This window comes from Sorghum bicolor, chromosome 6 (genome assembly GCF_000003195.3).
Source record: "Sorghum bicolor cultivar BTx623 chromosome 6, Sorghum_bicolor_NCBIv3, whole genome shotgun sequence".
NCBI lineage: Eukaryota > Viridiplantae > Streptophyta > Magnoliopsida > Poales > Poaceae > Sorghum > Sorghum bicolor.
Genome location: NC_012875.2, coordinates 42,477,302 through 42,493,324, shown reverse-complemented (window position 1 = coordinate 42,493,324; position 16,023 = coordinate 42,477,302). Strand labels below are relative to the sequence as shown.

General features: G+C 45.2%; 1 protein-coding gene across 1 annotated transcript; it reads left to right on the top strand.

Annotated features, from left to right (window-relative positions):
• LOC8075249 (heparan-alpha-glucosaminide N-acetyltransferase) lies at window positions 5,337–14,493 on the top strand. Its single transcript, XM_021463682.1, has 12 exons — window positions 5,337–5,694; window positions 11,997–12,134; window positions 12,266–12,347; window positions 12,449–12,525; window positions 12,637–12,743; window positions 12,864–12,975; window positions 13,119–13,235; window positions 13,325–13,416; window positions 13,516–13,582; window positions 13,679–13,757; window positions 13,851–14,086; window positions 14,213–14,493. Exons 1-12 carry the CDS (start codon window positions 5,416–5,418, stop codon window positions 14,237–14,239), a joined length of 1,413 nt encoding a protein of 470 aa, XP_021319357.1. The 5' UTR covers window positions 5,337–5,415; the 3' UTR covers window positions 14,240–14,493.

The window sequence follows — 16,023 nt, the reverse complement described above, 5'->3', positions numbered from 1 at the left end:
CGCGCGTCCGGCGGCGTGTCCGGTGGGCCCGAGAACGCTGCGTCGGCGCCGGCGTCGGCCACCCGGACGGAGCGCACGCGTCGCTTGCGTCCTTGCGGTCGTCGGTGTCTGGTGGAAAAGGACGAGAGATTTTTTTGGAGTTGGGTTTTGATTTGGGCTCACAAATTTTGCAGGCCACCTCCTAAATAGAAATGTAGGGGCCTCATTTAGGGCCTGTGGAGATGCTCTAAGGCCTTCCAAAAATTTTCAAGAGTTCCCGTCACATCGAATATTTGGTCGCATACATGGAGCATTAAAGATAGACGAAAATAAAAACTAACTGCACAGTTTACCTGTAATTTGTGAGATGAATCTTTTGAGCCTAGTTACTCCGTGATTGGACAATGTTTGTCAAATAAAAACGAAATGCTACAGTAGCTAAAAACAAAAAATTTTGCGAACTAAAGAAGGCCTAACATGTAATGTTTCATGCACGTGAAACGGTCTACCGGGTTAAAGGTAGAGCAGACCCGACGCTCCACCCTAGATTAGAGATGTCAACCACGCCCCGTTTCATGGTTCCTCGCGGGCAATTCACGACGGAGATGGTACAGATTTTGCCTCCATAGAAAATTAAATGGATGGGGTTCACGGGCTGGGGATGGTATGCATGCCCCCGTCCCTATTCCCCCCGGGAATCCGACTCTAAAGGCTCATATACTTGCAAGATTCAATAATTGTGATATATAAGCAAAGTTGAAACCCTAATCATTCATTTTTCTCAGTCTCAAATGTGAATCTTTATAGAAGGAATTTGTTTGTATACCATTAATATGAATTCATGAATATATGAATAGCTGACATCATATAAATTGATATGAACTAACGCGGGTACATGAAACCTCACGGAGATTATTCCCCACACGGGGGACGGGGATGGGAAGAAAATCACCCCAATGACATTTGGCGGGGACGAGGATGGGGGAAGTTTCTTTCCCACAGGGATGAGGATGGAGAAGCACTCCGCAACGGAGAATTCCCCGTTGACATCTTGACCCTGGATGTTAGCCCCATCAATCCATGTAGGCTCGGATGGTAGATGGAGGAGAAAATAAGAGAGAAAGATGCTTAGTTTCTCACTCAAAAATTTTGTACGTATCTCCCCGAATCTTATGGCACATGTATAGAACATTAAATATAGATAAAAAAACTAATTGCATAGCTTGGTTATAAATCGCGAGACGAAATTTTTAAGCCTAATTAGTCTATGATTAGCCATAAATTGCTACAGTAACCATCACGTGCTGATGACAGATTAATTAGGCTTAATAAATTCATTTTGCAGTTTTCATGTGAGTTATATAATTTGTTTTTTTATTAATCTACATTTAATATTTTAAATGTGTGCCGACAATATCTAATGTAACATCTAAAAATTTTCTTTTCACGAACTAAAAAGAAATATATTGCCGTGTTGTAGGCTTAAGTCTACGAATCTACATGGTTATCAGATTTAAGGCTCAAACCACCAACTTTTCGAAGCCACATTGGTCTTGCTCTAACCACTAGCAAATAGTGGTTTCAGAAAAGAGAGTATGACATGCAAGCAAACATTGTTCAATTATGAAGTAACTAGACTTAAAAGATTCATCTCACAAATTACAGGTAAACTGTACAATTAGTTTTTGTTTTATCTATATTTAATGCTCCATACATGTGCCACAAGATTCGATGTGACGAAAAATCTTGAAAAAATTTTGGTTTTTGGGGTGAACTAAACAAGGCCCAAGAATGAAGTAATATCCCTCGTTGCAGCACATGACATTTAGCCTTGGCAAAAATAATCGAGAACCGAAACCGAAACCGAAATAACCGGAACCAAAACTGAAATAAACCAAAAATTAATAAGGTTAGCTGTTCGGTTCTCAGTTCTCAGAAACCGAACTAACCGATCAAATTTCGGTTCCCAGGCTCGATTAACAAAAAGAACCGAAAGAATCAAAATTCACAAAACAAGCCCAATAAACCTTACAACATAAGCCTAATACCACCTTAGCCCTAGATATAAAAGGTGAATGACACCCACTCATGGCCTCACATCTTCATTTTTTTAGATAAAGACATCTTTCTTTTTAATTTTTTTTCCTATTTTCTATTCTTTTTTATGCTTGTGTAAATTTTCGGTTAGTTCGACCGGAACCGAAACGAACTAGCCGAAACCGATTTTGTTCGGTTCCAAGATTTGCGAAGAACCGATCGGTTCCTATTTGTAGAGAACCGATTTTGTGTAAAAAACCGAAGATCTGAACCGAACTGAAGAACCGAACACCCAGACTGATATGACATGACTACCTCAGATGGGTCCTATGTTTTTTGTCATTGGTTATTAGGCCTTGTTTACTTCCACCCAAAATCCAAAAACTTTTCAAAATGTCTGTCACATCGAATCTTTAAACGCATACATGGAGTATTAAATATAAACTAAAATAAAAACTAATTACACAGTTTGGTCGAAATTTACGAGACAAATCTTTTAAGTCTAGTTAGTCTATGATTGGACAAAAATTACCATAAACAAACGAAAATGCTACAGTATCGAAAAAAAAATCGGGAAGGAACTAAACTGGGCCTTATGCTCTCTTGTCTTCGCTCTTGGCCACCGGTACCTCTGCAAGATTGTTCTGCAAGCCATTTTTTACTCTCTCCTCCGTGATAGCAACCTACCTATGTGGCAAGATGAAGCCGACACCTAGAGTGGAGTGCTGGGAACAACCTTAGGTCTTGTTTAGTTCCGAAAAGTGAAAAGTTTTCGGTACTGTAGCACTTTCGTTTGTTTGTGACAAATATTATTCAATCATGAACTAACTATGATCAAAAGATTCGTCTCGTGATTTACAGCTAAACTGTGTAATTAATTTTTGTTTTCGTTTATATTTAATGTTTCATGCATGTGCTACAAGATTCGATGTGACGGAGAATCTTGAAAACTTTTTGGTTTTTAGGGTGAACTAAACAGGGCCTTAGTGGCCATGGGGTAAAAGTCATTGACACAGATGTACCGACGTGCATGCGTTAGGCATGTGCTTGTTCTACACTAGACTTTTGGGATTCAGTTGCTCATAGCACACCTTGATGATTCATTTTCAGAAGAAAAAAAGATGAAAAAAGGTTTTTAGTGACCATGTTTCAAAGTGCGAGGTTGTGGAGAGGGTCGCCCATTAGAGCATCACCAGATTGAGGATCTGATTATAGAGTATACGTAGGGATTAAGAAATACACTTTTTGAGTATAGGGAGATTGTGGAAATCCTGTGGGCAGAAAGTGATGTTCCAAAGAGGTGATGGTTTAGTCTGTTAAGTCTGGAAGAGTTCTCAGGTTACCAAGGTGTGTTGAGGGGCAGGAGAAGTTTAAGGAGAGTTTGGAGTTGCAATGTTTTGTCATTTTTTCTGAGGGTGATGAATGGGTGAAACCCACCTAAAAGTTGTAACTAAATGTTTTTGTCTTTGCTTAATGTTAAGACTGGGCAATGTTCCAAAACTCAAAAAAATATAGAGAAATTGTGCTCCACCAGATTGAGGAAGGGGCGAAAAGTTGATCGAGAAAAATGGCTTTTACTCACCTCTATTTGAGGGATTGAGAAAAATATAGCAAAGGGCCTTAGAAAGGGATCGACTGGAGTAGATTTTTTTTTACCTTATTCCCATATATGATAGTTATTAGGGAAAGGAGATTGTTTTCCTTAATCTGACGGAGTTGCACTTAGCTCTTATTCTTTTTATTATGCAACATTATGTGGAAAGAGATGATTTTTACTGAAAAGATAAGTTTTGGTATGTGATTAATATGCCCCATAATATTTGTATTTTTTTCTTGAGCATGTTAATGATCTCAGATGAAAACTTCAAAACAAAATCTTGTAGGTCTCATCAATAGCTACAACTTTTTTTTTATAAAAATAATGTTCATTTGACACATTTTAATAAGAGAAATATGATTTTTTATGAGGAGACAAGCCCTAGAGCACGACCAACAACACGATTAAGAGAAACATATAATTTCCGTGACACCAAAAAGGGTTACACAGTTATTATTAAAATATTAAATAAAAAGATTAAAAATATATATAAAAAACCGAGGAGAGGTTGATGGGTTAGGTCTCCAGGCTGCAGGTGAAGTGCAACTTGGTTTGAAGCCCACAAGTCCGCTGCTGTTGGGCCCAGGTGCGAAACCCCACAGGCCTTCTAACGTTGAGCACAAAACTAGACATTGGACCCAATTCATATGAGGCCCCCACATTAGGCAGGCTTTAAACTTATCTCAGATGTAACAGGCCTCCATGTGTCCTTTTCATGCCCCCACACAGCCTCATCAGCGGCTCAGCTTATATAGATAGAGACATCATCAACTGGCGAACGTGCCGTCGTGGATTCCTGCCTCCCATTCCGATCCCATATGCCTTGCCAGTGATGAATGATAATCAAGACATTGGATCCCCAACTGTGCATTTCGTCTGGATTCGACTGGTCGAGAGTCGAGGCCCGCGCCATTTCCGATTCGTGGTGTACCGGTAGGCTGATCGATCCATAGCGAAGCAGTTGGCAGCACGAGATGAACTGCTAGCACTTGTCGCACGCTGACACGGAATCGGTATATGTTGACGTGGGATCGGGAGCACGATGGGACTCCCGGCGCAGTCTGGCCTCGGCACAACGCACGCTGGCACCGTCTCTTTCTACCCGTTTCAGTGACATCTTGAACAGTCCTTAACTACACCACCACCGTCGACATGCACCACGAAAAGCGCGGAAACGTTCCAATCCAACGGCCCGAGACCGAGAGAGATCGATCGATCGGCCGAAACCGAAAGAAGAGGAGGCCGTTTGTCACGTGATCGAAGGACCCAGACTGCGCGACGTGTGTGTACCTGCCGTGTGCGCAATTGTAGCCACCACGAGACGGCACACACACACACACAAGAACCGTCACGAGGAAGCCCGGATACGGAGTCGAACAAGGGACCAAGTCCGGAGCACGCACGCACGCACGCACGCACGCCCCCGGTGCTTTTTTCCCGTGTATAGATATATATATATATATGTATCGCACGCACATATCCCCGTTCGCCAATCTCGCGGCGATCGACCCTGCTGCAACCAAAGCTGCGGCGATCAGGTGCAGAGCAGCCAGCGGCGTCCACGGCGGATCGCTGCGGCGAACGAAGTGAAGGGCGAACCAAGAACACTAGGCAAGGCCAGGCAGGCAGGCAGAGGCACTAGCCGAGGCCGGCAAGTGGTTGGCGCAAGTTGCCAGGTGAGCGGGCGCCTTCCGTGCCGCATCGCATCTCGTCACGCACTTGTTGTAGCTGCTGCTGCTGCGTGTGTTACCGCGCGCGGCCGGGGGGAGGCTTGGTTCTTTCTTCGTCTTCCCTCGCGGCTCATGGGCGCTGCTGCGGCCAATGCAGGGGCGTCGCCGGAGTCGTGCGGCGGGCAGCGGCACGGAACCGAGGCGATGGGGGGCTACGAGCTCGTCCGCAGCGACGACGCGCCTGCTGCCGCCATCGCCGTGGATCTGGAGGCCGGCGGCACCACCGCGCCATGCGGCGACGACTACCCCAAGCGCCGCCGCGGGTCGTCCACGCCCTCTCCTCCGGCGCCGGCGTCGACTCGGCCGCAGCGCCTCGTCTCGCTCGACGTGTTCCGTGGGATCACCGTGCTGGTACGTACAACAAACCACTCGCATCTATCCTCCTCCCTCCCCTGCTTGCTCCCTCCCTCCTTCCTGCTTTTTTTTTTTTTAATAAACCTCCTTCCTGCTTTTTGATCCAATGGTTGGCTATACGTTTGAGTTTGAATTCCCTACTACTACCGAATCGAAACCAAATCGAATTGCTTGCTGAGTGGGGGTCTCTGCTGGCTGCCGATCGACTCTCTGCTGCTATGGTCTTGATGCCAACCACACATGTTCATGGATAATCATGATGCGTGCGTGGTGGTAGCAGCAGCAGCGGTACTAGTTCAGTTTGCTTTCTTCTTTTTGCCCTTTTTGTTCGTACCTAAACGGGAGTAATCAAAAGAAAGCATAGGGTTGCTTAAACAAACCCATCAGTACAAGCTTTAGCTTTATCTATCATCAGGGAATATTACCAGCTAGCCAGTGAGGCCTGCATCGAGCGACACGACGGCTTCCGATTCTGTCTGTCCATGCCGCCATCAACCTGTTGTTGCTCCTCCTCCAGCTCTGTCTGTTCTCTTCTTCTTCCTCAAACAGCAAATCCTCCGTTTCTGAGCTTTTTTTCTGCCGGTCTATTTTCTGCTGACAGTTACTACTGTGGCCATTATTATCGATAGGCAGAAGAAGCTTAGATCAGATCACCGTCTTGATGCATGCCTATGGAGATAGATATTGTTATTTAGACCTGAACAAGATTAACAATCACCGGCTTGGTGGCTTGCCGGGTTCGCAAGGGGGAGTAGCTTGCTCCTGTCGCATCGCCCAACTCAGACGACACCAATGGGGTTAGAACCGTCGGTGATGGGTTGTTGTGGTTCAGGCATTTTGGCAATATAAGAAAGGCCGCGTTCAACACCGTACGGACGTTGGACTCGAACTGCATATGCACGGATTGATCTTATTTTTTTAGTGGCTTCCGGTCGCTGTTGCTTACCTAGTTTCTTGCGTTAGCTGGGTAGAAAAAAAAAGGGGAACCCCATAGAAAGTATTGGTAATTATTTGTCAACTCTAGCTCATCTGTCCATGCCATCTTGATAGTTGATGAGTGCATGTACTCCACTTGTAATAGACAGGTATATATAGAAAAAAAAGTGTGTGGATATCAAGATGCAGCTTAAAATATGCAACAGATTAAATGATTGGTCGAACCTGTAATAGTAGAGATATTTTCGCAAAGTGAGCGACATGATGCGCACTGGAATTAGGATATAATAAAATTAGTCAGAGGGGCTAAATCTCGAGTGAATTATAGGTGCTCGAAAGGATAGCTTGAACATATGTTTATAGGGATGAATATGCATATAGTATGTAATTTGTATTGCAGATATATAGCGAACAGAGAGATTGAAAGTGGAATTGAGAGCATGCTTTTTTTCCTCTAAAAGAGAGTAAAGAATAGAAAGAATGGAAGATGCTATAAAATGATGTGCCATCATTTTCGACTCTGCTCTGTTTATTTTTTATGCTTAGAAATCTGTGCCTTTCTAGCTCTGACTTATCAATATGCTTAGAATCATGGATGAAAATATCTAAGATACGAAATATCTAGACTATTGACATGTAGCCCACCCACTCTCTGACAAAAATGTTCTTCGGTATTAACATGTAGCCCACTTACTTTCTTACAAAAATGCTCTTGGAGGTCACTTACTTTCTATAGGGTATTCTCAACCTAGAAACTATTAGATAGTTTGTACAACACTTGCTAAGTCAGGTAGACATTACATTTAGAAACTATATTTTTAATGAATAGTAATTTTCAAAGTATTTTCTTTTTGGTCCAATCATGTATCTTTTCTCTCCCATCATCTATTCGTCACACATCTATTTATAATCTTAGTTCCCATATAGACATTGTGTTCTCGTATAACAAACAATTTTGTCCTCTCGTACTCTTCCTTAATTCTAATGATGCATCACCATTTTGTTTACATAGCATCCTAATTAATGAATGAACAAAGGAAATCATTCTACTTTTTTTCATTGAGACTGCCCTATATGTGCGCAGCCAGTTTTGCTCCCTCTCTTATCTTCTCTCTTTCAACCCATCACAAATCTGATGCGGCAACTCTTGTAGCTCGCGTACGTTACGTGACTATACTTCTCTTAGAGTATTACAGTGTAGCAACCCGTACGTCCTATTGCATTGGCTGAGCAGTCTGGAAACAGGAGAAAAGCATGAGCGTTTGGTCGTTGGGCGAGAGATCTGTCCGGCCTGTCTGTGCGCGGCGTTCAGACAACAGCTGGAGTACGAATAGAATGTTGGGTAGTAGCTGCAGGCCCCAAAAAAAAAAAAAAAAACCCGTACTAGAGCACGAGCCGCGTAGGCCGTGGCCGCGTGGCGCGACCGGGCGGCGAGCCGGGGGGCCATATTCCCAGCAGCAGGAACGCCGAAAAGCATATGCCCTGTGCTAGCTGTGCTCGTGCCCGCGTCGCGTCGGGCGTCGGCGAGCGGCCGGTGGCCTCTCCACGTCGGGACAAGCAGGCCCATGAGTCACCATGGGACGCGCGGTGCCTTTTGCCATGTGACGGGGCGCTCTCCCTCCCGCCCCGGCCGGGAGCGCCGGCATCTGCAGTACGCTCGCGAGTCCGTCCGACCGTCCGACCGTCCCTCGCCCGGTCCTGGCACGCTCGCTCGCGCGAGCCGTGAGCCCGTGAGGCCGGCCTGTCGCGTTAGCTTTTGCCCATACACTTTGGGTAGTTGTTGGGGGTAGCTTTAACTAGGTCTCAGTTCTTCCGTGCTCTAGCGATCATTGGGTCGGTGCACCGCGTCGTCGCGGAGCCCTGGAACAAGTCCCGGCACGACCCACGGCGGAGCGCGTGTAGTTGAATGAAACCAACGCCACGAGCGGGGGGTACGTAGTGGGCTTTAACCGGAGGTGAGGATCGGTTCCACCTGTCGCAACACCGCCGGCCGTCGGGTGCGCCTGCTCCACATGCAATGTATCGGCAAAGCCCCACCACCAGGCACGAGTCCACCACCACAACCATAACCGCGGCGTTCTCTTTGGGTTTTCTTGCTTTGGCCCGCGACGGGTTCGGGGGAGCCCACGCACAGGAAACGCGCGGAATCGTCAGATGCGTGAGGTACAGGCCAGCAGGGGACCTCGATCGTCGACATGCGTTCAAGGCCATGGATGGATGGATGGATCAAAAGTTGGGAACGCCCACGGTCCGTCCGGCAGCTTCATGTGAGCCACACATGAGAATGACGTGATTCAGACACGGTCAACAAGGCGCCGAAATTCCTTTGCATGGGTAGGGGGGGCCATCTTGCAGCTGTTGCCTGCTGCTCTTGCTGATCATGGTGCCAGCCAGATCGATATGCCCAGATGTGTGGCCGCAGAGCCCGCAGAGGCGTAGGAACGCACCACCGCCACCGGCAACGGACAGGGGAGCGATCCTCTGTCCCTGCCGCGTAGATCGTGTGGCCTGATACGGGTGTCCTTTACCCCAGTCACCCGTAACCGTACGAGCGACCTCTCTCGCGCGCCCTTCGTTTCCTAGAGGAACGGGGGAATGGGGATGGGTCGCGTCACGTCATTTGCAAACGCGTGATTGCGACCCCGGTTTATGTTGCCATCATCTTTTGGCGCCCGGAGTGTTAGGCCTGGTTTAGTTTGTTTTAGCTATTGTAGCATTTTTGTTTTTATTTGACAAACATTGTCCAATCACAGAGTAACTAGGCTCAAAAAATTTATCTCACAAATTACAGGTAAACTGTGCAATTAGTTTTTATTTTCATCTATATTTAATGTTCCATGCATACGACTAAAGATTCGATGTGATAGGGAATCTTGAAAATTTTTGCGAACTAAACAAGGCCTTATTACACCTCGCTGTGCTTCCTCAGCACATACAGTATGCTTCACGCGTGACTCCTAGAGACTAGGAAGGAGTAGCTACTAGGGCCTTATTTACTTCTAAAATTTTTTGCAAAATAGGAATAGTAGCACTTTCGTTTGTATTTGACAAATATTGTTCAATTATGGACTAACTAGGCTCAAAAGATTCGTCTCATCAATTCCTACCAAACTGTGCAATTAGTTTTTATTTTTATATATATTTAATACTTCATACATACGTCTAAAGATTCGATGTGACGGGAAATCTGAAAAATTTGATAAAATTTTTTGGGAACTAAACAAGGCCTGGCTCGGCAAAGAACAGTGTCGGTGTCACAGCGCAGCTACGAGGCTCGATGGAGCGACGACGGTCGACGGACTGCTACACGGCAACAGACAACAGTCTTCTAGGCAGCTCAGATGGTCTCCGACATCTTGAGATAATCAGTCAAGATCCAGTGATAAGCCTGAAATTGAAGTCTCTCGGACGGATTCAAAAGTGGAGCAACAAAAACCCTTTGGATGTCACGTCACCACCCGTTCTATCCTGTCAGGGAGAACGAGTCTCCCACAACCACAACGTGATCTTGAACTAGTAGCACACTAGCACAGTGTGTGACTGTGTGCCCGTCTCCCCGACTCGACGTTCCCAATTTGCCCAGTCCATGCTAAGGCCCAAGGTCGACCGCCGACGGGTGAGCAGATAGCACGGGCACGGATGGAGCAAATCTGATGGGATCCCCAGGAAGGGGCGCCTCCTGCAACAGCAGCTGGTCCCCCAACTCTGCGCAGATACAGCAGATGCCCAACGCCCCCAACGACGACGTTCATGACAGGGTTTCTATCGATCTGGGTCGTCGCTGCGCGTGCGCTTGACTGCTTGTCCAATGGGGCCTTGTTTAGTTCTCAAAAAATTTTGCAAAATTTTTCAGATTTCCCGTCACATCGAATCTTTAGATGTATGCATGGAGTATTAAATATAAGCGAAAATAAAAACTAATTGCACAGTTTGGTCGAAATTAACGAGACGAATCTTTTGAGCCTAGTTAGTCTATGATTGGACAATATTTATCAAATATAAACGAAAGTGCTACAGTGCTCATTTTGTAAAAAAAATTGGAACTAAACAAAGCCTGGGTCGAAAATGACACCCATGTTGGTATGCACAGGAAGCACGCGTGTATACCACATACCGTACGCGTATGCACATACACCTTGCCGACGGTGACCGGACCGTCAAGTTGAGTAGCTCTCCTCGATCTAGCCTAGCCCATGCCCATGTCCACCCGAATGCGTGCGCGTTCTCTTAAAATATCGATCGAGCAGCATCATCTCTGATTTTTTTTTTTTTTGAGCTTGTTTGTTGAGTGGAGCACGGCATGGCATCACCAATCAGTCGAGGTTGATTACTCCTTCACCACTACGCGAAAGGTGACAGGGTACTAGCTAGTAGAAGAAGAAGAAGCTAGGCACGCAATTTTGCCAGGGAGCGACACGGTCGGCGGTTAGGTCCCCGTCGCTGTGAAGCTCTAGCTTTTGTGATTCACCTCTCCACCTACTGCTCTTTGGTCTTTGCTATAAGTTGCTCACCATGTTTGGACAACAGACATATGGTCGTCTTTTCTACTGCGCGGCATTAATTGTAATGGCCGTGGAGTTGCGTAGACGGCATATACTAGATGAAGTCATCGACTGGAAAAACCTTTACTCGTCTGCGTCATGACTCATGAATTGGTTCGGTGTGGATCCTGGCTCAATCAATACTCAATTAGTGCGTGCTTGCCACGAAACATGCAACACTGTCCTAGTGCTAATAAGCTACTCGCATCACGCAATGTTCTTGGCGTTGCCACGGTGCCACACCCACACTTCTATCTGATCTGATGGTGTCGCCGAGTGCCGACGGTAATGGCTAGCGTGCGCGCTTTCTCCCCCGTTTAGAATATTTGTCTTTCGATCGTGAAATGCATTTGGAGCCCCGGAATCTGATGCCACACCACCATATAGTCCATATATATGCAACCGTGAATTTTTCTTTTCTCTCTAAACGAATATGTAACATGAAAAGTTGTTATCACTTTTCATCGAATAATCCTTCCTGCATTTCCCAAAATTTTATAACCATACATGTTTTTAAAGTTGCGGTAATTCAAGAACCACAAATTAATAGTAGGAAAGAAAAAAAATCATTGGCAGTGAACCAGCATATTCTGGTTTATTATTTGGTCCTTTTAGCGCCATCAGATGTAGCCTAAAGTTTCACCAAACGTGTTATTATATTTTAGCCTCTAAATAGATTTGCAAATGCTTGCTTAAGCCACCGGCTGGTACTTATCAAATAATAATGTTTCGTTGGTCCCCTATCATTTTCATCATTGAAATAAAACACTTGTTCAAAATTCAAACAGAAGTTAAACAAAAGTTTTTTCCCCCCTATTGCAGCTGATGATCATCGTGGATGACGCCGGGGCATTCATTCCGGCGATGAACCACTCCCCCTGGGATGGCGTAACAGTGGCCGACTTTGTCATGCCTTTCTTCCTCTTCATCGTCGGAGTCGCCCTGGCGCTCGCGTACAAGGTAGTACACGCCGGCAAAAGCCAGATGGCGATGCTTGTTTTCCGCCTTTGTTCCTTTCTGAAACCGCCAACAGTGACCTCTACGACTCGCTGACGATCGCGTCACCTTATTAATTTGTTATTGTTTTACAGAGAGTCCCGGACAAGTTGGACGCCACGAAAAAGGCAGTGCTTCGTGCACTGAAGCTGTTTTGTCTCGGTCTTGTTCTACAAGGTATGACGAGGGCTGCTATGTTTCTTCAACTGACCAAAGGTACACTTGTGGAAATGAAAATGCGTTTGATCTGATGCCTTTTTTCTGCACTACGCTTGCAGGTGGATTCTTTCATGGTGTTCGCAGTCTAACTTTTGGGGTTGACCTTCAAGAAATACGGCTGATGGGTATACTGCAGGTATATTGGAATGCATCGTTTTGTTATGAGCTGTGTATTTGTCCATTAACACGATGTATAAAATTGGTGTTTGGTAAGTATGTAACTGATGCCATGTATTCTTGGTTGCAGAGAATTGCAATTGCTTATCTGTTGACTGCCCTCTGTGAAATTTGGCTCAAAGGAGATGAAGATGTAGATTATGGATACGATTTGCTCAAGCGATACCGCTACCAACTGTGAGTTTAGACCAAAAGTACTCCATTTTTTCACTGCGGAAAAGATCACGAACCATGTTGTTCGATATTCGTCAGTTCTTATGTTTCTAATAACAATGTAATATACTGCTTTTTATCCAGGTTAGTAGGCGCAGTCGTGGCGATCACATACATGTGCCTGTTGTATGGTACCTATGTTCCTGACTGGGAGTACCAGACATCAGGTCCTGGCTCCATAGAGAAGTCTTTCTTTGTAAGTTCTAGTTCATCATTTCTTTATCCTAAGAGGTGTTCACTGAATTGGCACAACTAGTGCTGGTTCGTTCAAAAAAAAGGTGTTCACTGAACAATACCAGTATTATTACTGATGAACTTCAAATTCATAATCTTTCTTAGGTGAAATGTGGAGTAAGAGGTGACACTAGCCCAGGCTGCAATGCGGTTGGCATGATCGACCGTAAAATCTTGGGTATCCAGCATCTCTACGGCCGACCAGTTTATGCACGATCCAAGGTTCTTTTTAATAGCATTTCTATTTCTTTTCTTCAGTAGATTTCTGCCTCTTGTCTATACAATCTCTGATTTCTTTTCTCCTGTGGCAGCAATGCAGCATCGACTCGCCACAAAATGGCCCCCTTCCTCCTGATGCTCCCTCTTGGTGCCAGGCCCCTTTTGACCCTGAAGGGCTTCTTAGGTCAGTAAACTCTTCGTCATTTCTCTTCCTTTTGTAGATGTAATGCAAGTTCTGCAGCCATGGAAAATGTTGACTATAGTTTCTTTCTGCTCTCATCAGTTCCGTGATGGCCATTGTCACATGCTTGATTGGGCTCCAATACGGACACATCATCGTACATTTTCAGGTACGGTACTTGCAGATTGCAATATCAGTTTGATCAGCATACCATTGACCACTGCAACAGTCCTTAACTTTTCTCTCTCCTAAATCTGTTTTGCAGAAACACAGGGAGAGGATAATGAACTGGCTAATCCCTTCCTTCAGTATGCTAGTCCTAGCCTTCGCCATGGACTTCTTTGGTAAGCACTACTAGAGTGAGCCTACCCGCCATGCACATTTCTCTTTCCTGGTCATCAAGAACATTGCCATTGATCGCTCGTGTTCTCTGCCAGGACTGCACATGAACAAGCCATTGTACAGCCTGAGCTACACCTTAGCCACCGCCGGCGCCGCGGGGCTCCTCTTCTCCGGAATCTACACGCTGGTCGACATCTACGGGTATCGGCGGCCGACAGTCGCCATGGAATGGATGGGGATGCACGCGCTGATGATATACGTGCTGATCGCTTGCAACATCTTACCTATATTCATCCACGGCTTCTATTGGAAGGAGCCCAAGAACAACCTTGTGAGTTTTGACCGATGCTGTAACCTTCCTTTCGGCCGGATTCCAGTTATTAACGCAACTGAAAGTTGGTACCCGGCTGATTTCGTTGGCATCTAACGAGCTTGACTTGATGGTTTTGTGTTGCAGCTGAAGTTCATCGGAATTGGAGCATGAGGTGATGAACTGTCAGAACTGATGACGGTACACGAATACGGATATTATTTAGGAGTCTATTCGGACAGAGATAGAGAAACACGTGCATTCAGGCCAAGTTTTGCTATACGGCCAGTGCATCATTGTTGCTGCACAGAGTGCCTTCCTCTGTGAGCTCTTGTATATGATAAAAAGCCTGTTGTATATAATGACGGCACGATTTGAAAGAAAAAAAATATAGTAGTATAGAGATCTTATTACGTGATTTTTTTCCACGACCACGCCTTGCATTGTTAAGTTTTTCGTTAGGAGGAAAAATATTTTGTAGTACAAAGAAGCACAGTAATTAAACAATTACCGACTAGCAACCTGGAACCCCTGAGGCGCACTATATTACGTACAAACAGTCATGCGACCAAACAACAAAACTCGAAGAAATCGTAGTAGAGAGCGAGCAGCGACTTTATTCAAGTGAACATCGATGATCAGTTGCATCTCTTCCAGCATAGAACATAATGTTCTCGCATTCCTTTTCTTTCAATGCATCCAACCGAATAGCAAAATTGACACTAACGGGATGGACCCTAAATGGATATTAGAGCCCGGCCCATCATCAGACCAGGTAGAACTAGACGATAGAATACTTGTGCATGATGGTCTGGACTTGGATCCGTCGGCTGGTCCGGTCCATATAGAGTGAGGAAGACTTCGGAAGGTCTGACAGCAAAGATCTAAAACCTCTGGTACTCGACGTGACAAGTAAATCTCTCAGGCATTCTAAACGAGCTCAAGTACACCTTTCGGAGGCCTGCTCTACATGGGAATCAGAAATGAAGTTGATAAAATTTAGACAAGTGTGTGGCTCCTGAACATGGAAAAAATAGTTTATGACGTGCCCCCATGCAAGGTTTGTTAAGCTTCCGTTCGTTTGTCTTATAAGCCATATTTTTTCTGTCAGCCAACATTGTTTTTCTCTTATAATAAATCAGCAAACAATACTTTCAGCCATGACTTTTCAGACCAGCGAACAGGAGTGAACGCCTTTTATTTTACCTGATAGTAGCTCAAGGATGACATTCTCTACTACCAAGATGCAATGCAATAGTGCTTGGTGGATCCATACTGGGACCACTCGAACAAATACGGTATGTGAGGTCCAACTCTTTCGTTGAAGTATTAGCAGTCGAGAGAGACCACTTGAAGATTATTAGGCGCAAGGCAATCAAATTGTCTTATGCTACAACTATCGAATAGACCCACTAGGTTGAGGTACTTGAAAATTCGATAGGTGCACAGTAACAAAGACCTATACAAAACTACTGGGTGTACAATAATAAGGACCCATCGAGTATGGTTTCAACTCATTGCAACCTAGCACTGCAAAGAAGAAAGATGTGCATCTACAAGAGAAGGGGGAGGGGGAATTTGCACATATAAAAAACTGAACTAGGACCTCAACAAGGACAAGCCCAGGACTAGGAGATCTAGGATGGGACACTACCTTGCAAATCTTCCAATAGCATCTCCTGTATGCAGAGCTAATACAGGGGTATAGGAGAGCCGAGAGGGTGCATTCATTGTCTACTTCAAGAGCAAGGAGGATCACCTAGTGCCAGAAGATGATGAATTGGCACCAGCAGCCACAACGAGCACACTTTGATGTGGTGACACCAATATCTCCACCAATGTCAAAGTATGCCCCACTCGCCTTCATTTTATAAGAGATCATCAACAAAAAGGGGATATTTGTATTGAGAGTGTGGGCCCCGATGATCAACTTGCTGACATATTCACCAAGGCACTTG